General features: G+C 43.2%; 2 protein-coding genes across 3 annotated transcripts in view; one reads left to right on the top strand and one right to left on the bottom strand.

Moving 5' to 3' along the window:
• Nucleotides 1-6,400: 6,400 nt before the first annotated feature.
• Nucleotides 6,401-19,250, bottom strand: cep170ab (centrosomal protein 170Ab). Of its 2 annotated transcripts, none has more exons than XM_068589173.1 (19): nt 19,163-19,250; nt 17,547-17,692; nt 17,353-17,442; nt 16,599-16,677; nt 16,339-16,397; nt 15,711-15,873; nt 15,054-15,188; nt 14,449-14,901; nt 13,907-14,277; nt 13,666-13,794; nt 13,442-13,574; nt 11,716-13,188; nt 11,008-11,251; nt 10,676-10,784; nt 10,431-10,592; nt 10,008-10,096; nt 9,551-9,644; nt 8,204-8,255; nt 6,401-8,083 (listed from the first exon to the last, which is right to left on the bottom strand). In XM_068589173.1, exons 2-19 carry the CDS (start codon nt 17,649-17,651, stop codon nt 7,827-7,829), a joined length of 4,197 nt encoding a protein of 1,398 aa, XP_068445274.1. In that variant the 5' UTR covers nt 17,652-17,692; nt 19,163-19,250; the 3' UTR covers nt 6,401-7,826. The 2 variants fall into 2 exon arrangements, with proteins under 2 accessions (XP_068445274.1, XP_068445273.1); XM_068589172.1 differs by lacking the exon at nt 19,163-19,250 and adding an exon at nt 18,809-18,963.
• Nucleotides 19,251-21,614: 2,364 nt separating this feature from the next.
• LOC137793216 (B-cell lymphoma/leukemia 11A-like) overlaps nt 21,615-22,497 on the top strand; it is a 35,632-nt gene continuing 34,749 nt past the window's right edge. The window contains exon 1 of the mRNA XM_068589238.1: nt 21,615-21,885. Within this exon, the coding sequence (XP_068445339.1) occupies nt 21,831-21,885 (55 nt within the window). The 5' untranslated portion in view covers nt 21,615-21,830. The remainder of the gene's footprint in view (nt 21,886-22,497) is intronic.

Below are 22,497 nucleotides of genomic sequence, written 5' to 3'. Positions count from 1 at the left end.
ATCTAAAGCTTTGCCTCTTCCTGTTGCACAGAAGTACATTACAAGGCCTCTGTGGGGGGGAAATTAAATATTAAACTGTATTCCCTATTTTATCCACCCTTTTCTCACAGAGGAGAACGGCATCGCCTAATAGCAGAAAACAACATATGCTGCTGACTGCAGGCAAGCTGCTGCTGTGTTTATGAGTCCCACACTGCCCAGGGAGTAATGGAAGGACCTAAAGGGGGATGAGAGAGAAATGAGGTGCAACATTCTAATTTGTTGAATATTTGGATGATCAAATGTCTGTAAAACTGTTTTACAATCAGCTTCAGATGTTCTTTGTCGATAGTGCTAATTGGAAAATATTAGCGTGCTAAAATGCAAAACTAAGATGGTGGATGTACTTCAAATAATATACTAAATGCTGAACATCAGCTAGTTAGCGTTGCTGTCGTGAACATATTAACATCGTTGCTCAATCCATGGGCCTTGGGAAATGGAGATGGGACTGAAGGGCAGGCCGAGTAAAATGTAAACAACTGAGACACTGTACTTTTAAAAGTACTTCGATCCACATCCAATACCACAACGGAAAGGGGACGTTAACCTCTCGTCTATAAAGATGTCCAGCCAATCATCTCGCTGATGGTCTTCCTCATGTATCTCATAAAGAGGCATCAATATTAAATTGAGACTGTCAGTTATAAGTCCCTCACAGCAACTTAAACTTATAGCACAGTTAAATGGCTAATTAGGCTATTGACATTCCTACTGCAAAGAACTGTGCTTAGTTTGTAACTCCATGTTGAATGTTAAAATGTCTGCAACAGCGTCACGTTCCATGTTAATTAATGTCAGAAAGTGAGGAACATCTGACAGAAATAAAATGTTTTCAAAGGCATTGTTAGAACTGTAATTTCATGAGGTACTCTGTATTGTCAAGTACTCAAAAGTAAGTAGTGTGCTGTAAAAAGGTGCATCCCTACTATTTTAAGTGAATATTCTTGGAACTAGCTACACGACATCTGGTTGTAAATTCTGTCGCGGAAGACGGGAACACCGTGTACCGCTCCTGTTGGCGGTGTTTTCTGCCGGCTTCACCTAATTGTATTGCCCTACTCCATTTTGCAATCTTCCATCGGTCAAATTCCATGTGAATACAACAGTGCTTGAACAACTCTTTCTTTATCGATGAAACTGATGATTTGTTATTCCGAAAGAAAACGTAGAACATTTGTTTTTTCATTATAAGGACGTGTGGTGGAGCACTGTGTGAGATTCCAGAGCGACAAATAACAAAGTCAGAGCAGTGAAACCTGCTGTGCTTGTCTGGACCAGGTGCCCTCTGCACACCACCCTGCCTGTGAGTGAAAGAGAGAGAGCAGGAGAAAGAGACAGAATAGTTTGGATCATTTCCCAGGTGAGGTGAACGCTCCCAAAGCTGCAGATATGGGGTCAAACCAAACACTCAAACAGGAAGGGATTTTTACTGTTCCCCGAACATCAGCTGAGACAGAGCCACAATTCCTCGCTGAGCAACATCATGAGTGAGATCCTCATCTATCTTATCAGCAGCGGTCACACCAGGAAACTGTTGACATAAACAATTTACCAACTGCACAGTCACCACCATCATGCAGCAACATTGTATACTAATTTATTTCCAACTGGACCGTTTTCTTTTCAGCTTGAAGAGCTCACTTTTATCTGTACACTTTCCAAGCGGCGCTCATTGCAGGAGAGCAGTTCGCGGTGCTATTCCTATTCCCTCCTGACTCTCTGTACAGGGCGTCACATTCTGATGATGTGCAGAACAGCTCTCCAACACAAGAGACCAATTTAAAATAGACTTCATCTTTACGAGCCACACTGCAAGAGACAATCATTCGCAAATGGGCCTGAAGCAGGTAAAGGTTTTCATGCACACCGTGTCCGATGGCGAAATAATAAGGTTTCCTGTCTTTGACATTTTTATAAGGTCTGATGCCGTTGTTTCAACCTATCCAAACACAGCCCTGTTGTGACTCAAATGAAGGACGCCTCAAAAGAGGTGTTTCACCTTCACACCAAATGCTCAACAGCAGGTGTCCATGCACGCACAGGAAGTGTTTAAAAATAAATAAATATATATATATATATATATATATATATATATATATATATATATGTATATATATATATATATATATATATATATATATATATATATATATATATATATATATATATATATATATATATATATACATATATATATATATATATATATATATATATATATATATATAGTCAGGGTGATATGTGCTGAGTGAAGGCTGACTGGGCACAATGCAGCGGGTCACAGCTGGGACCGATGCCAAAGGGACTGTGGATAGGGTGCAAATAGGGATCCAGCAGTGAGAAACAGCCCCGTTAGGTTGTCTTGTTCAGAAAGCCCCATCTGTGAGTACTGGAGCCACTATAGCTCACTCCTGGGTGAGTACAGCTAAGTTTTAGTCAGCGGAGTACACCCTCTAAAGCCGACATTTTGTATGAAAGTTTGGGAATGTCTACGTGCTGTAAATTTCGTAATCATAGCTTGTCGGGTTGGCCATGTGCAGCCCAGGCGCCGAACTCCGGTTCTTATAAGAGTGAAGCCGATGTAGAAGTTGCATTCTCTCTGATGACCAGCAGGGGGCGAAGTCTGGTCGTATAGAAGTCAATAATGAAATGACTTAACTTCTCACTTGATTTATTCCCTCAGTAAACATTGTAAACAGGAGCTTATGGTCTCAATCGCTAGTTTAAAGATTTCTTCAATACAACATGATGTTCATTTTGTAAATGATGTTCCCACTTGAGTAAAATAGAGCATGAAGCGGAGTATGCTTCAGTGCAGGATAAGTTGTGATTGACAGGTTGCTGTCTCGTCATGTCCAAATATGATCACTGCCGTTAATTGCCGGCAAAAAAGCCAAGATGGTGTCAGCCGTGGGGGTTTATATTAAGGATTAAAGTTAGGCATGATTCAATGTGTGGACCTGCACTTATCATTCATATTTCTTTCATACATTTATCATCAGCCTCGTTTGTATTATTGGCTCATTCCTACTTTCCACTTTCCAATTCAATCAATCCTGAAACTCATTCGCTGGCAGACTTTTTTTAAAATTAAAATCATCAATGAAATATATGAATTAGTCAGGTACTTTTGACTTAATGTTATTAAAGTATACATTTGGATAGGTGCTTGTGAACTTAGTGGGCCTGCGTTTGTGTGCTGTTGTACACATCAGCTGATTTTAACACAGACCTTAGACCAGCTGTAAACACTGTATATAAATATCTGCTTTAAGGATGTCGGAGTAAAATGCTTGTCACAATTTCCCAGAGCCCAAGATGATATATTCACGTTCTTTATTGTGCCTGAGTAATGGTCCAAAACAAAAGACACAAAGGGCATCAATTGATGGGCATTGTTTATCAAGGTTGTTGCCTATTTATTTTTTGTTGATCAACTAATCAATTAAATGGTTTATCCATTCCCCTCTTGGAAATGATTTATTTGTAACTAAGATCATTTACATATGATCCAAAGAGCATAATGGATTGTCATTGGAAGCATCAGAGCTCAATTGCACACCTCTCCAGCACCAATTCCCAAGAGCTGAGACTGATACACCAGAGGCAAGCGCCTTCAGAATTAAAGGGTTTTCAGTGGACCAAACAAATGCCTCCCCGCTCACAAAATACCAAGTTGCATATGGAACAGAACATAGTTGTATGCGTTTGAGATACTCCTATTAGAACTTTTTGTCACCTGTCTCTTTTCAATTTCTTTCATCTTAACTTGCACTTAAGTAATCTGTTCCAGCTGGTCTTTGAGACGTAAAAAGATGGACACGGAGTAGCCCTGCTGTTGGACAGCACTGCTGCTGCTCCTCTGGGACACAGCACAGGATGCCTCTCGCCCCCTCGACCTTGGATCATCTGACAGTTCCATTGATAACCTGTGTGTTGCTGTCTGCTGGGGTACAGACAGTCGAACGCACAGACACACAGACACACAGAAAGGCTGTCACTCCCGTCTTATAGCTTTTCTTTGCTATCTATCTATCATTCAGTAGCTGAATCAGCCACTATTGGTCTCTGTGCCGTGTGAGCTACAGCATCTGTTGGAGCAGCAGTGTGTCCACACACTCGCACACACTGGTTAGGGAGGGTGTGCGCATGTGTCTTTTTGCAGTTGGGCTACGGTGGGTTTATAGATGAGGCCTCGGACAGCAGGAGCTGCTGCACTGGACAAGACAGGAAGAAAGCAGACAGTGGAGGAGAGTAATCTGATTGAGAAAAGTGTGAGGACACACACACGCGCGCACACACACACACACACACACACACACACACACACACACACACACACACACACATACTGAAATCTAATCTCTCCCATTTACACCTCACACACAGAATACTGATACTGGCGGAGACGTAGCGGCCAGAAGTACTGTAGCCTCACCTTAAGAAACCTTCCTGACAGGTCTAAAGACACGCCATCTGCCTGCTGTAAAAGTGGCACACACACATAACCACACACAAACAAGGTGACTGAATATTTACATTATGGGAACAAAAAGGTGCTGCTGCAAGAAGAATTGACTTTGTGCTGATGTAATTCAGAACCCCCCCGCTCCCCTCCTCCTCTCCCCATCCCCTCTGTGGCGACTGTGTCAATACTTACCGAGCCTTTTGGAGCATTTCAGCATTTTATTCAGGCATGCCTGTCAATTGTTTTGAATTAGCTTTTTTGTGAAAAATGACACGAGCAGATTGATACTATTCTCTTGTTAACTTTTAACTCTCAAGGTTTGTTTTTTGTACAGAAACCAGATATAACATGACATGTTTTTGAGGTGCTGGTAGGCAGCTTTTGTTTCCATCGGTATTTACCAAGCATATCTACCAAAATGTTGAAATATTTCAAATTGTGTTTGTGAACTACTACTGCTTGACCGTAAAGTGGATTCAATTAGCCAACAAAGCATTTTATCTTGCCTTATTCTGTTGTTGTCCTCCCCAATGCCCATAAGTAGGTGCATCAATGAGGAGGTGCAGAACATACCTCCAGTATCCTGCACGCACACAGCGCAGCCTCATACATCTTATTCAGTCTGAGGCCGCATAGGTGATAAATCATCAATGACAGTTACAAAATTACACTGAATAGTGCATCACCTGGCAAACATCCTATATTTGTTTTCATTTTGAATGTGTTTACATGAGCAAATAAACACATCATTGTTATTCTAACGAGGTCCAGATCAGTACCAGAAAATGCTGCAGTGTTATGTATATTTTATTCATATGCAATAAATGCAAACGGTGTGAGTGCGGTAGTGAATACACCCAAGTGGGAACAATTCAGCCAAACTCTTTCCTCTTGGGATGAACACCTGCAGGAGCGCTGATGTGCACCAGCAGCCGCGGTGAGTGTTGTTCGCGAGGGAGAGAACCCTGACACAGCTTCAGGATTAAAGAAGTAGAGCAGAATATCTGGAGACATAAAATTAGTAGTGCATTGGCTTCGGCAGCGGGGCCTCTAAAAACCTAATTTGTTGTATGTACTTGCCTCTGCAAAGGAGCAAGAGAACAGATGGGGAGGGGGGAGATCAGGCTTCTTGTGGAGAAGAGGTTGTAGTTTTGGGTGATGGCTGCCAAAAGGACAATCTGGCGTGATGAAGATGAAGTAGAAACTTTTTTTTTGCGATATTATATTGTGTGCATTCCTCCTCCTACAGTATTATTTATTTGCACAATTCAAGCAATACAATTCAAACAAATAAACAATACATAACGGAGATAAATTAATAGCACAGTGCAGGAAGAGGCAAAAAGCCAATTGGGTTTATTTGAAGCCTCCACCGATATAATATTTAAGATTTTACAAATGTAACTTAAATGGAGTAATCAGGTTTTTAGAGCTAGGTGAATGAAGTTTGACCTCATGTCTGAGATAATTTCATCTCACTTTATTCAACACTTTTTTCCTTTTAAATGTTAATTCAAAAATCAGTGGTGAAAAAAAGTGCTGAAATACTTTTAAAAGTGCCAGTTACTAAAACGTGATTTATTCTTTCACTTAGAATTAGCAATATATTTTTTGTCCACTTGGGGGCAGAGACAAGCTGTAAATGCAACGGTTTAGAAAATTTGCTAGGAACTAGTTGTGTTTACACACCTACAGACACCGTGACACTTTTAGCTTATAGTAGAAGTGTAAAGTGACAAACAATGGATATTCTCAAGCATGTATCTCGAAACTAAGCACAGTACTTACATGTCCTTTGTTACTTTCTACCACTGTCAAAAAATATTTCAGCTCCCATTTGACCAAAACTGTGAACCTGCGCTCCAATGGAATAATGTAAAATAACTCATGATTATCATGCATTTTATTGAAAATGAGACAAACAATACACAGGTATTGCAAAGTCAACACATCATTACAAAGAAAAAGAAAATTCATACAAAACATCCAAAGAAAAATTCTCCAAATGCTCAAATGTAATTAAAGACAAAGTACCGTAGGTGCTGAGCACAAAAATGTAATTATCAATCTTTATTCAAGTCATTTTGGCTAAAATGTTCCAACAGTTTTGATCAGGTTACATTCATGTGTAAACATTGGCATGAGGCAAGACACTGGAAAACCTACAGTGATTACACTGTCCATCCCTCCATTGCTTCCTTAACAAGGAAATGCAGCTGCAGGACTTGGAGGGCCGTCTTTGCTGGTTCAAACACAACATTTTGTTTGTGATCAGAAAATAATCTGAGCAACTGTTGCTCAACAGGCAGCTGGCTTTCACCCTGCTTTGCTTTTAGTGGAGGACAACAACACGATGAGGGAGTGTCGTGGGAGCACGTCATGTTCTGGTCCCTCAGAGATGAATATTAACATATATCGGATTCATAATGTGCAAAACAAAGTTCACCTCCATCTCTTATTTCCTGTCCACTCTAACTTCTCTCATCCTCCAATGTAATGATTGTTTGATCCAGGGCACTTGTGACAAAATACATTTGGAAGAGTAAAACCTTTTGGGGGCTAGATTTGATTTGATAGTTTCTATTAACAAACACAATCTATCTTTGATACACTGGTTTCAAATCGCCACAGGAAAAAAGGCATGAGTGGGGTTTTTAATTGAACTATAATAAACATTTATACTGGTACATACTGTACATACCCAGTTCTTTTCCCAGAAAATAAGCAACGTGGCCTTTCCTGGTGGAAAATCATTACTGAGGCAGGTTTGGGGATTGCAATTGCAACAGGCAAACAATATATTAATTATTATAAATAATTCTATGGCAGGATAGAAGAACACTTGACATATACATCTGTTGAATCCTTATTTGACAACGTTGACCCTTTCCAGTTTGGATTTCTGCATTGGCTTTAAATCAGCTTAAGATTGGAATAGAAAGATTTCAAAGGCTTGGAATAAAAACAAAAATATGGAACGTTTATCGTAAACATTAAATCCTTTCATCTTTTACATCTGTTTTTTTTCAATTGATTTTTAAGGATAACAGATAATAAGAATGAGCTGCAACACAAAAACACAGTATATTATGTCATAGCTTCTTCATAATGTTGTTATGGTTTCATTTATATATCTGACCAGAGCTGTTATTTGGTAGTGTTGGACTTTTATAAAGTCCTATCACAAGTCAGTGTGAGAGACATGTATATAGTCAGGCTCTTTTATTGAATAGGCATCATATACTTCAACATTTCCTCACCTCACATCTTCAGGGTATGTCCAACAGAAAGGATGCATCCTGAAGAATGTCCTTCATCATTTGTAGGATCGAGGGCCCTGTTGGGGCCCGGAGTCTCGCTCTGCAACCTCTGCATGGTCAAAAGGTCCGGAGGATTCAGTGGCCCGTCCTTCAGGCCTGGGGACTGTGCTGGAGGACGCTTCGGCTCCAGGGTGCAACACCGGCGCCCCCTGCTGAGTCCCAGGGCCGATCTTCTGCTCAGTCAGAGGGCTGGTCAGGCCCAGATTGGACAGGGCATCCAGGGTGCCGTCTGGGTCCACCATCATGTCAATTACTGTCAGATTGGCGCAGAACAAACATCTTGAGTTTAACACAAGACAGATCAAAATACACATATTTGTAATTTGATGAGTGATAGTTTACTAAAAACTAAAGAAAAGCGTCACATCCGTACCGAGCAGTTGTCTCTCCACTCTCCTGAGGTCTTGAAGAATGGTGGAAATCTCCTGTAAAGAGAACATAAATTAAACATTTCAATTTATGGTTGTGACTAAGTAAGGGAAAGTTCATACACCAAATAAATCAACTCCATTCATCTCTTTGTTGCAGAAATAAGTTGGAGTGATGCCACGTCCGCTCAGCTATGCTTTACGAGCCCTTTCCCTGTGGTGGACAGACATATTTTTTGGGGGGTTCACACGAGGCCAGGCTGGGTTTAAGGAAGGATTTATGACACTGCCCTCGAGAGAAGCAAAACTTTTGTGGCCCCCTAACTTTTTGCAACCGCAACAGCTTGTAGGTCGTTTTTATCCATCAAAACAATCATATTTGGCGAGCTCCGCTCTCCGAAAAGTGAATCAGCAAGGTAGTCAAAATGGTATATGCATGACTGAAATGTCTTTGATTTACAACTGTCTGTGGGATCAAATCATACTGTCACTACTCACTATGATTATTATGTCACTATGATTGCTCCTGTAAGGGATCAGATAGTGTGTGGTTTGGACGATTAAAGAGAAAGAGGAAGGAGTGGATTTAAAACCAAAAGACATTAATCTCACCCTTTGAAACGGTCCTGCATATTTGACATAAACAAATTCTTAGTCAAAATAATTCATTTCTTTTGACATATAAAAGTACCTTCCAGTATCCGTCTTTTTGTAATAATTTATGCCAAACTAATGCCAAAAAGTAAACACTATGCTGATTAGACCCTGAAATTAATCCGTCTGATAACTGTTTCAAAAAGTCTCTTAACTAACGGGCACAATACAGTTCGTTGCACTTAATTGTCAATATTGTGTGCGATCCTTTAGCATATTACAGTCAACATATAAAGTAGTGACCATATATATCACATTATCATTCAGGCATAACTTTAAAATGACCAGTCGTTTCAAAGTAGCCAGTATTGAAACCCTCCCCCACATATTCTGAAGCAACACTAAAAGAGTTTACCTCCACGCTGGTGACTGTGAGGCTGCGCTTCAGCACGGCCTTGCGTTTGAGTTACATGCTGACACATTCACGATGACAATGCTAACGATATTCAGCAGGTATGATGTGGGCCGAGTTCACCATCGTTTGCTAATGACCTCATAAACAGTCATTACTTTGTTCCAAGTTCCAAAACATGAAGGGCAATTTGGATTTTCTGTAATTACAATGCAACCCGAGGGGAGAATAAATGTCTGAACCAAATTTTATGGCAATCTATCTGAGATATTTAACAAATATTACTGTCTTGTCCGTGTTGCGAGCCTTCAGTAGATGACAGGCTGTGAAAAGTGGGTGTCATCACCTTATTGGAGCTCTTGAGGAGTAAAGAGTCACGCTCAGCCTGCAGCTTGTTCTCAATGTCTTCCCATTTCTGTTCTTTATCCTTGAAGAGGATCCTGGACGCCAAGCCGGTACAAAAATAGATAAAAGTAAAAAATACATCCATATTTTTAAATACTGTGTTGGTTGACTGTTGCACTGATCTTATTTTGTAGACTGTAGGAATGAACAAAACACCTGAGTTGTCATCGAGCGTGTGATCATTAGGATGACATGGAGCTGGCTGTCAGTGTGAACCTTCATGATGTGCCACTCATAATTGTGTTGATTGGCCTATTTCCGTCATCAAACACACACAGGAGTCTTCACAGCTGCAATTCTTACCTGCATGTGTCCATTTCTCAGTATAATGTGCATCACATTGAGACCAGATTACAACAGCAGCACAGTCCTGTTTAGTGATGTAACATGACCCTCACCTGATTTTGTAGGTTGTTTTGTCGACAGACTGACGTATCCTCGTTGAGAGCTGAGTAACAGATGCTAATAGTAAACTGTCCAACACCGCCTGAAGAGGAAAAACAAACAAACACCAGCATGAAAGCAGATACAATACGAACGTGCCATTGCTTAATTCAGTCCAATTATAGCGATGCCTATGTATACATTTACAATCATATTCTGTCTCATCGGCTCAGAGTCCAATCAGAGCAGTTTGTCTGTTTGAGCTGAAGGGAGCGCCATCTAGTGGCACACTGAGGTACATGTTAATCTGTGACTACACATATAGTCAACACTTTCAGACTTCTATATTTTGCTTGATTAAAACTCTGGAATAGCCCTTTGGTATCTCGAGTGCCTCCATATTTTGGGTATTGTTTGATATTGAAACAGGGACTAACATCCTCTGAGTTCCATGTCTGTCGGCGGATGGAGCGGGAGCTCTGTCCACCGGAGCCTCGGGGCCGAAGCTCCACAGACCGTCCATTGGTTCCCACAATGCTGCTGGGCTCTGCGGAGGGACCGCTCAGGTCCAAGCTGACATCAAGTACACGCTCCTCCATCTGAGGAGCAGAAAATAAATACAAATTTTGAGATTTTGTAATTGTAGCAGATAGAAATATGAATTTTGTGAGGCGTTAACTACCGGAACTCCCGGGTCGGTGGCTGCCGGGCTGACTGAGTCGATCTCTCCGGCCACATCATGGATTTCTCTGGCGAGCATGGCGAGGTCTTTGGCTAGGTCTTGGCTAATCCTGATGAATAGGAAATCCGTGTTTGATATAGGATTAAATACATGTTCTTGAATGTTTTATTTGGTGCTATTTATTTTCATACACAAACTCATATCTATCAAAAACACTGCACGAATCCAAAAAGCAAATAACGGAAAATAATAACATCCACATATGCAAGATAAGAGTGTTTGAATAATCCTCGTGACTCATTAGTGTTCTCAAGAACCTCTCACTCACGTACCTGGCTATTTCCTCACTGTGCGCTGTCCAGTCTCTCATGTACTCGTCCTGTTCCCTGGAGTTCTGCCTCAGGGCAGATAAGCCTGTGGGAGTCGGAGTTGCTGGGGCTGAACCCCCAAGCTGGGCAACCCGAGTGGAGGGGAACGGACGCGCGTTGCTCTGCTTGGATATGTGGCGGTTTGAGCCATACTCGTCCTCCGAGGTGGAGGCATACTCCACAGGCACGCGGCGCCACCGGGTGCCAGCTAATGTAAGGGAAGAATGGACGTTAAGGTTAGATGATGCTTTGAATATGCTGTAAACACAACACCCAGGTTGATATGGCTAAAGGGTTAGACACAAGTTGAACACATTTTGCAGACACACAGCAATATTAGTATTCATGTGGAGCTACCTTTCTGACAACCCTCCGCTGTTTGGTTCTCCACTAACTCCTGAGATAAATATCCGGCTCTTTAACTTCTAAATGCTGCACAATGTTCACCAGCTAGTCACTAACTTTGGTGTTGGCCTAAACGAAACAAAAAGCTGAATGAAACTGAGGGAGATCATTTTCTGTGGATTCGTCACGATAACAATTTCTTTCACATTATACATGATCACTTGACACGCTGTTTAGAACAAGTGCAAGAACAGAGTGTATGAAAGAAAATACTATTTACATTTCCACTGGACCTGAAAGGAAATGGTTTACTGTGTAACTACTTACACACAGGTGGGACATGTCCATAGGAGGAGCCTTTATTCTTGTCGGGCAGCTTGGAGGCACTGTTAGCCCTGGCTCTGGGTCCAGACACCGAGGTCACGTTGGATCCTCTCGGTCCTTGTCGGATGGTATAATCCCCTGCAACGCTCCGGGCCCCTAGACCCCTACTCCTTGTCACAGTGGCCTCTGAGTCACTCTGGGCTGACGGGGAGCCCACCCTCGGCCTTCTTGGCTGCGCCAGAGCCTCTATCCTGGACATACCCCTTCTTGCCATGCCTGTCCTGGATGTGGAACTAGCGGTGGAGGCCTCCGAGGCTACCGACATCCGGTCGAGCTCAGCGGCTTCAGTGTCTGAGGAGTCCCCCAGCCGGGCTCGCCTCAGCAGGGATGCCCTGGTGGGCCTGGGCTTGGGGGCATTGGTGGTTTTACTGGTTGCGGTAGAGGTTGGCGTCTGGGTGATTTTCGCCCGGCTAGACTTGGTGCTAGCCCCTACTTTTGTGCTCCCAGTCTGGGCTCTGGTGTTTGTACTTCTAGACTCCTGCGTAGAGGTCTGCTGGGAATCAGAGAGGAGTGAGTTGGAGTTGACGTCATCATCAGTGAGGTCCAGGGAAGTCCAGGGGCGACTGGGCTGCTGAGGACCAGATGCCCTGGTCTTGACCCTCCTGTCTTGGGTCTCTCTGCTCCAGGCGGGGCCTTTCCCCGATGAGCACACGACCGTTCTCTCCTTCTGCTGTCCTGCAAGAATTCGCCGTTTCTGGATGACTTTTCTCGCTCCATCCGCCTGGCTTACTGTGCTGGTCGTGTCCACGTCTGACTCTGGAGACATGGAGCCCTCAATGGACTGACTTGGTGGATCCCCTTGGTCTGACACAGTTGTCTCTAAAAAGGCTGCCACAGCTTCCGAGTCTTTCTGTAGCATGGCACTGTCAACGCCAGTCTCCCTTCTCTGAGTCCTGCTGCCTGTGAGCCCATCGATACGAGGTATGAGCTCATTGGGTACGTTGGAGCTTGATTTCTCAACAGTAAAACTTTCCTGCCTAAACAATGGTTTCCCACTACTTTCCCTGGCCTTCTCTTCTTCCTTTTTCCTGTGCTGCACCTCCTCAATTCTTTTCTCCCCGCTGGTCAGTGGACGAGGCGGGAGCTTCGCCAACACACCTGACTTGCCTGATCTCCCGCCAGCGCTGTCCTGCGACTTGGCTGGTGAGGAGCGACTGGGGCTACCACCGTGACTGCCCACACCTCCCGTGCCATGACTGGGTCGAGTCTTTCCTCTGGCCATCTTGTCCTCCTGGCTCTCCTTCTCCTGTAGCTCTGTGTCCTGTTTCTCCCCCATATCTGTAAGCAGGCCTGCACCCGGGGTCCTCCTTCCTAGGCCGAGCTCCTCACCAGGGAGCTGGGGCAGGGTTCTCCTCTTACGCTCTGTGTATCCAGACGAGGCAAAGGAGGCTGAGTGGCTGGACTCACTTATTTCAGCTGAAAGGACAGAACAAACTATTGTTAGTATAGGGCATCCTCTGATCAATGTGTGTTACATTTCAATGGTGGCTGGTATGCTGGTGGAGTTGATGCACTGTTCAGCGATTCTATTTCTCTGAGATGAACCATGAGATGGCATTGTGTTCTTCATACTTTAATGAATTGTTAGGCAGTCTGTAATTTTAATGCTGACAAACGTGTCTATGCCACATGATGTAACGTCAGCTTCAAATGAGCTTTACACAAGTACCTCTGTCTTCTGTGACCATGATGTGACTCTCCCCTCCTGATCCCTCAGGGTCTGTCCGAATGTGACTGGCAGCCAGAGTAGCCCACTGCGAAACCCAGCGAGGGCCGCCCACCATCAGCTGCTCAGATAGTACCTGCACAAAGACGGCAGGAAAGAAATACGGTAATATATATAGTCTTTAAAGACCTGTTAAGCTTGAATTTAAACGCGTTGAGGTTTTGCACCTCTGTCTCCATGCGTCCAGGCTTTCCTCTGTCTCCCATACCAGACCTCTGGGAGGCGGGTCTCTCTCTTTGGTCAGCGACCCCCAAACTGGACACACACACAGCCTCCTGCTCATCCACACCAAACACCTGCAACACACACACACATGCAAAATGAATTAAAATGATCATTTTGTAATAGAAAATCAGAAACCAACGTATTATAGAAAAGGAGCTGAGTTATGAGTTTCTTCTTTCCCACCTTGTCGATCATTTTCCTGGCCTCTTCCTCCTCTTGATCCCCATTCTCCACCTCGATGGTATAGGTCCCTCTGTCACTATAATCATCCCCATGGTGATAGCACTCTTCACGGCCGCTCTGCTGATGCGGTGCCTCTCCACGTCGCCTCTCCACGAACCCACCCTTCAGTTTGGAAGTTGAAGTTTTGCGACGGCGCGCGGGACTGTCCTCTTCTGCAAAGAGCCCCTCTGGTACGTTTGCGCGACCCTCTCGGATCTTCATCCCTGCGCCGCCCCACAGACCCCAGGAGCGCTGCTCCATTGCTGCAGCCCTGCGCTGCTCTCCCAGTGCGTTCTCTGAGTCACTCTGAGTACCGTCCTCATGTTTACTGCCTGGCATGGGAGAGGTAGAGAGGAAGGTAATGGGGTCAGAGTCTAGGCTAAAGAAAGAGACAAGGAGGGTTAAAGAGAGGCTTTGGCTAATATAAAAATAATATATAACTGTGAAAAGCAAGCAGGATATACACATAACTTAGTTTAATCCAGATGGCTGCACATACACACCTTTAAGGCTCTTCAGTTGTACAGGCACATCACTTTTCACACTCTCTCCATCATCCTCTGCAACCGTGTCTTTCAGAGCCAGCGGCAGCTCGTTTTGGGCCAGCCAGTCGGCAACTTTAACCTCGGCAGCTACCATGGCAGTCTGAAGGGGACTCAGCTCCTCCCCGACAGCCCGTTTAGGACGCGGCCTGGTCTCCGGTCCGACCTTCACCACTCTGTCTTTTACGGCCACTTTACCCGTCGCCCCGGGGTCAAACTCAATGGTGAAGGAGGCGTGGCCATGGATGGGCTCTGCAGCGGAAGAGGCACCAGCCTCTAGTTCCTGCGAGGGGGATTCACCGCTCACTTTCCCCGCTGAGGATGTATCCTTGGTTGGGATCTCGAAGTAGCTCGGCTCCTGACTGGAAGCTGCTTGCAGGGCAGACTTTGGGAACTCTGCACTTTTCTTGATGTCTGTCAAAAAAGCAAGCATGTATTTTGCACCACAGAGACTACTAACTACAATGGAAGGAGCAAATGTATTCATTAGGAGTGAACATATTTAAAGTTGGGCAAATTAGAGATATTTCACAACCACATTTGTTTTTTTACAGCATTGTAAATACCTGTATCAGCTTTTTCTTGCTTCCGATCAGAGCTCTTCTCCTCTGGCCTCCCTTGCTGCTGGTTGCCAGGTTCTCCATCTCCCCACCAGGCAGGCTGACCGTAGAGGGGCGTGATTGTGGACAATGCTACGTCTCCTGGTAAAAACAACAAATCCCTTAGTCGTACAAGGGCAGCACACATTTTTTTGCAGAAATTTGTGAAACTACAATCCACCCAAATGAGTAACGCACAAAACATCTTCAGTTTACAAAGATATAAGAAGCAAGAACCGTCAAATGTTTTCACGACTGTCCTTCAATACCCCGGCTCCGCTATCTCTTGTCGACATGTCCTTGGCGAGACATTTAACCCCAAAACTGCTCCTGCAGCTGTGCCTTCAGTGTATGAACATTAGTTAGTCCTGATGGGCAGGCGGCTCTTTCCATCAGTGTATAAATGGGTGGGAATGATGTCATGTAGTGTTAAAGTGCTTTGAGTGGCCTGAAGACAAGAGGTCCATTTTCTTTTTGATTGATACATTTTTAAACATAATTAACCAGTAATACGTTAACCTCATACTACATTTGTGAAAGTGGCATCAGAAGACTGACGTCTGCGTCATTCATATGCTCATGTGGTGCTGCAACCGGTGTCTGTGCGTCCTCAGACCTTCTCACCTCTCGTCTTATCCTCCGCCCTGCTGGCCTCGGGGGGCTTGGCGGAGGCCCCGTCACACGCTGGACCTGCTGTTGCCTCAGAGAGTTTAACCTCAGATTTACACGATTGCCCCTCTGGAGGTTTCTTCTGGTTCAGCTGCAGCTGGCTGCTGAACTTCTCATGCTGATGTATGGAAGGGGAAAAGGACGGTTTAGAGAAATCGAGGCCAAACGTTAAAAATGTTCTACTTAATTTATAGAAGGGCCGCCAGATTTTTTTTTTTTACATTCTTGTCACACACATTTATAGCCCATAACTCAAGACTATACATTTTCCTTTTTCCTATCTTAAAATTGAGAAGACATCCTCAATATTAATATCAGACTTTCATCTTCCTTGTAGGACTTTCATCGACATAATATCCTTTCTACAGCTTTCAGGGCAGTTTGCTGTGATAAAACAGCAGATTCATCAATCTTGTGAAGTTGTATTTTACCCAGTTAATCTGAACTCTTTTTTCTCTGACTAAAATTCACCTCTCTCTCTCACGCTGAAGAAAAAACACAAGAGATTTCTGACTTTACTGCCTTAAGATCACATAATTATTTTGTCCGTTAACACATGAACATGCACAAGGTGCCGTCTGACCTTGAGAGCCTCCTCTGGAATATGCATCTCCCCTCGAACGACAGTGAACAGGTTGGTATGTGAGGCAGGTTAAGGTAGAAGACAGTGAGCTCTTTGCAGGGGTGACAAACACAGCCGCATCTATTATGCAGCAGGCAAAGTACAATGAGGATTCACAGTTATTGAGGAACAGATAAAGTTACAGTGTTGCCCATGTACACTGACCTTGTGCAGCAAGTCACTGGGTTTGAGAGACACGCAAGATCATAATCAAAGGATATCATATCCAAACCTCAATTTGTCATCAATTTGCAGTGTGGCGTAGATTTGCTCCTGTATTCGGACATCATTTACAAATGTCTGCAAACATAAAGAGACAGCAAGTATGAACAAGAGGCAGGACCTTAAATCTATCAGTGATCATGTAATGACTGAATTATGCCTAAACACTGAGTAGTAAAAACAGGTTTGGGACAGGTGAATCCATGTCCACTTCACTTATTTTTTAATCATAGTTTTTGTGTTTGTTTTCACTGTATTTTTGGCATTTTGGACAAGTTAAGCTTCTTTGTCCTTTTTTGCAACAGTTTTGTTGTAAAACTCGTCAAAATATAATTGAGTGTTTAAAACTCCATTAAAAACTTTATCAAACAACTGTCTTCATAACACAACAAAACCGCTGTTGAGGACAAACAATCTTCTGTAGTTGAGAGGTGATGAATCTTGAAGTTCAGCAAATCACTTTAAGACCCCCCAAAAATGTTTTGTTGTCCACTCATGGAAATTGCAAATTGAATAATGAGTGGCTGCAAATTATTTAAAAATGCACAAGTTGTAGAGCAGTCTCAGCACAGAGAAATGTTTCCCCTACAGCAGGTGAATGTGACAGCCTGCTATAGTGTCAAAGTACAATATATACATCAATGTTTAGATGCATGAAGACTCTGGTTATAATACAGTCTCTCAGACATATGAGATCACATATTGTTTCTTTTATAAACAGAGATATAAAGCTGTTAACATAAAAACACTCACCCCATTTAAGCTGCCCAGGTCCTTCACTTTATGCTCGTCTGTATTGGGCTCATAGTTGATCACGGCGTGCTGCTTGTCCACACTACGGGACTGAATCACACAGAATCCAGTCAATCATTGTAATCCACGCCGATCTCAGCGGTTCAAATCATAATCCAGCCTAGATGAAGAAGTGACAGCTCAGAGGCTTGTACCTGCAGCATCAGCTCACAATCGTCCCTCCCAACGAAGATCATCTCCCTGGGGAGACGGTGACGCGTCCCCCCGCCGCTCACCAGGAACCAGGAAGTCAAACTCATCTCCGCCTCACTCGCTCACCGTGGACCCCTACTGCATCCTCCTGAAAACAGGAACCGTGTTAGCCATCTATCCATCTATGAGTCTATTCATGAGTCACGCTTTTATCAATAAAAAGCTGCATTACAAAAGCGAAAATGAGGCATGCTGTTTTACAAAATTACAGAACAACATCTGTGTGTGTGTGTGTGTGTGTAGTAGTTATTTCAGGTATCACCCGAGGACATTGGTATATATTTCACTGTAGTGCAGCAGACAACATCAGAGAAGAACGGGTAAGGGTAAAAAGCGGATTCATCCTACTAAACTCCCAAATTTAAATACTCATTGGACATGCCCACAAAACAAATTGGAAAAGTTAGATATTGTACAAAGAGAAGGGGGAAGTGAGGATGATGTGGTGTAAATTATGAGAAAGACAGCTAATTTGATTGGATACTGTGCAGAACGTCAGACAACTCAGAGGCAGGCAAGAAGGAGGCAGGAAGCGAATGCTAATGTTTTTCCTCGTAAACCCACATCCCCGCTCGCCCAAGATGCGCTCATATGATTCCCATTCACTTGTCAGACTTCTCATGCACATGAACCAGCACAACAGCTCTTTTCACTGAGACGAACAGCCGGTCTCCCTCTGTCTGCAGGAGCATCATCGGCACACAGGCCTTGCTGACTCACCCTCCGAAGAAGCCATGGGTGAATTAGTGAGATTTAATTACGCACACTTTTGCCGTATCTGGGGCTCATTTTGAAGCATCAACCCGATTCCGACGGGATCTGACAGTCCCTCACCCTCTCACCCCCTCTCCCTATGGAGGAATGGACGATGAAGCCTTTCACTGGCCGGGCTTCTAGTGACCCAGATTTCCCTTTTAGACGCTTGACCACACACAGCTCCCTCCACTCTCTTAAGACATAAACCTCCGATGTAAGTGACAACACGTCACGTGCGCTTGCAAGCGGCGGTGGCCGCTGGGTTATAGCCGGCCAATGACAGAGCCTGCACATTAGTTCAGCTAGGCCGTGTCTCAGTGCAACGTTTATCTTGGAGAGAGGGACATCTCCTCAGAGGAGCCCAGTGCTACACCAGGACCTCGCATATTATGGTATAAATAAATGTAAAGCTAAAGGGTGTCTGTCGTGAATGCTTACACCGACTTGCCATTTGAAGCGTGTTGGTCCTTCTCGTTCAGGGTTTTCCTCTTCACGTCCGCGCGCTCTTTAAGCCCGATAGAGGCCAATTTAGATATATTTCGGATAACAGCTATCACGTGCAGTTGTAAATCAGGTTATGGAGGCGGTTTGCTGCTGTGCATCCAAGGCTCTCTTCAGTTATGGACGACGTATGGGGGGCGGGAGCAGGGGGGAGGCGCGCGCGGGGGGGGGGGGCTTTGTCGCACAAACACAGCGATGCTCATTTCCCCGTCGCCTCCATCCTCGGCGCAGAGTTAGCAGCGACGGACAACAGGATCGGCCGGATATGACATTTAAACAGAGGAACATAGATGAAACTCACCAGGTGCTCTACGGACAACCAGCATTCGATACGAGGATCGTGAACAACAGCGCTGCTGCTCCCGCAAGCGCGCTGCCCAGCCCAGCTCCCTCACCATCACTGTGCCCTGGCCTCACGGTGGCGCTATGTGCTCATGGGAAGAGCGCAGGAGGTTATGCAATACTGACAACAAACCGTGAGAGGCCCATATATTGGACGAGCAATATATATTTAACGTAATATCATTATTATTATCATGGATATTGTGCTATTGTAAACGAAGTATACAGAGCTAATACACATGGCAAGCATGTTATCTGGGGTGTGTATATATGTATATGTGTGTGTGTGTGTGTGTGTGTGTGTATATATATATATATATATATATATATATATATATATATATATATATATATATATATATATATATATGTGTATATATGTGTATATATATATATGTATATATGTATATGTATATATGTGTATATATATATATATATATATATATATATATATATATATATATATATATATATATATATATATATATATATATATATATATATATATATACACACACACACACATCCCAACTCAATGCTCTGTATATAATAATAGCTCTGTATATAATAATATTAATAGCATGATTCATAGTGACGCACTATTGACGCTTTGGCGCACTAGATGGCGCCAAAGCATTGAGATGTGATGTGGAAAAGGGCTTTTTGGGCCTGATTAATTGTGATGCGTTCATGGTGCAAACATAATCAACTTAAACTCGCCCTCTAAATAAAAGAAGAAAATCTAATGAAATCAAATAAAACCACTACTTATTCCGTCTGGAAGACCAACGCCAGTAATGGGTAATTTTCTCACCCATATGTTTCATATTTTGTTATCTGTCTTGAATGTTTTGTTTATGCCCTTGTCTGTATTAATGGGGCTCAAACTCGGTCGGTCTTTTTTTTCTATTATATTGTATTTTATATTTATATTATATTCACATTGTTCACAATATGAAGCCAAACATATGTTAAAAAAATGTTTTTAGGCCTATTTGTGTTATTTTTGGACATAGAATTAGACTCATCCTTGAGGTTACCTTCATATCTAACAATCATCGTTTCAGCTAAATACCCCTCCACTGCACAGAAGTTTTCAGTCTGTTGCTTATTCTGCAGCCACACTTCATTGATGCATTTTGTCAATGTGTTTTTTAATGCCTCCATATGACTTTAAGCATTCATCTTTAGGCTTTTATTTTGTAATAATAAGTGCTTCGCCTCTTGGAGCCTTCTGTTAAGACATGGGTCTGCTTATCAGTCAGATGACCTATCAGATGAAAAAATTAACATATATATATATATATATATATATATATATATATATATATATATATATATATATGTATCATCGTTAATACACTGGTTAATAACATCAACTGATATAATGATACAGCCAACAAACCAAATGACTCTGGATTCTAAATTCTTGGCTCAAATCTTTTTTTAGTCACCTGTTTTTTTTTCATTTTAATTCATTAGTAATACAATGATCACACAATAGGATCATTTTATATTAATACACAATTGTATCTCAGTCTAGATGTGTTTACATTTGCACTGTGGATAAAAACCAAAGCAAGGAGATCCACTTTATATCCTGTATAACATTCATCCACAGACAGTTTAGAAAGTTATTGTTGAGTATTTTATTGTGTGCTCTGTTATTGTTTTTATTTTTATTTATTAGTTTAATTGTGTAGCTTTTAGGCTGATTCAAGAAATATTTTGGAAAATGTATTTGAGTCTTAAAAGCGTTATATAAATTAAATGCATCATTATGATTATGATTATTATCTTACTGAAATGGCAAAAAATAAAAATAAAGTTATAAATGAAAAAATATACACTTTGACCCACCTTAATGTAAAAATACAATCTCGAGTCAACACTGAACATTTACATACTCACTTAATATTCATATCAGCCTGAAAATAAACTAATAAATATGAATGGAGCAGCAAAGCTGGGTGTATTACTCCTCAGCCACATCCCTGCTACAAAGCGATGTTTGGTTCATGCGCTTTGCTCCTCGACTTCCTGGGATAACTCCACTCCACTCCTCTCTCTCTCTCTGTCTCTCTCTCTCTCTCTCTCTCTCTCTCTCTCTCTCTCTCTCTCTCTCTCTCTCTCTCTCTCTCTTAGCCCAGCCCCCTTGATCCCCTCTGTCCATTGGTGTCTTCGGGGCCTCTCTTCTCCCCCACCCTTTCCCCCCCTCCTCCTTCCCTTCATAGGTAGTCCATAATGAGTGTCCATTGGTTTTTATTACGGCTTGTCCCCCTCCCACTGGCCGCCTTCGCCCTGCCCATGTTTTCTATGTCTCAGTCTGTCCATCTCCTGACGTTCAAGTTCGCAGGAACGTCACGTCCGCACTTGAACTTGCAGCTCAGGGGGGTATCGCCGTACCCCCATCACTCTCTCTTTGCGAAAAAGTCATGAAGAGGTCCGCACAGCCCGCAGCGCGCGACGCAGCAGCCTCTGTATGATCTGCAGCTCTTTTTTTTGTTGTTGTTGTTGTTGCATATTTGGATGTCAGAGGCATCAATGAAGATATTTCATTTGGAGTCTACCTTGTAGGGACGGATTTCCCAATGTGAACTCAGCCGAAAAGCCACCACTAAACCAACATGTCTCGCCGCAAGCAAGGCAAACCCCAGCACTTGAGCAAACGGGAGTTTTCGCGTAAGTGGACAATACTCGCATTTTGACTTCATTTCATCTATTTGTGCCTCTCAACGAGCTTTTCTTTAGCACAGAGCAACTTCTTCGGGGGACTGGAGTAGGTAGGAGGCGGCGGACACTCCGCTGTCCGGGAGTGAAATGACCAAAAACGCAACATACCCACTACAGGTTCTTTAACGTTTAATATCCTCCGGTGGAAGTTTTCAAACAGCGTGACAGAGAGTTTCAACTTGTGTCGGTTAACCGTGTTGTATAACGCAGCCCTTTCGCCATTAAAGGGCATGCATGGGCTTTATGGCCGGGGACCTTTGCCTATATGAAGGCAGCGCGAGCACACACTTCTGCTGCCGTTCCGCTCACAAGTTTCCAGGTGGGTCGCGTGCAGCTATTCCACCACCACAACGCTCGCGCTTTGTCGTGTTGTTGAAACGTATTTCCAGATGTTTGAGCCCGGTTCGGACATCGGGAAGTGGTGTTTACATACCCACTTGTCCACAGCGCAGAAACCTCGTGCGCGCTGTGGACAGAATATAGTGCCTGTGTCACACATTCCTCTCAGCTGCCGTAACATCGGGCTTTTTTAATGCGCAGTGTGTTATTTCGCCTCGTTAT

Source organism: Clinocottus analis, unplaced genomic scaffold (assembly GCF_023055335.1).
Source record: "Clinocottus analis isolate CAN_PGR_092001 unplaced genomic scaffold, fCliAna1.0.p SCAF_22, whole genome shotgun sequence".
In the NCBI taxonomy this organism is placed as follows: domain Eukaryota; kingdom Metazoa; phylum Chordata; class Actinopteri; order Perciformes; family Cottidae; genus Clinocottus; species Clinocottus analis.
This window is presented reverse-complemented; position numbering and strand designations above follow the sequence as displayed.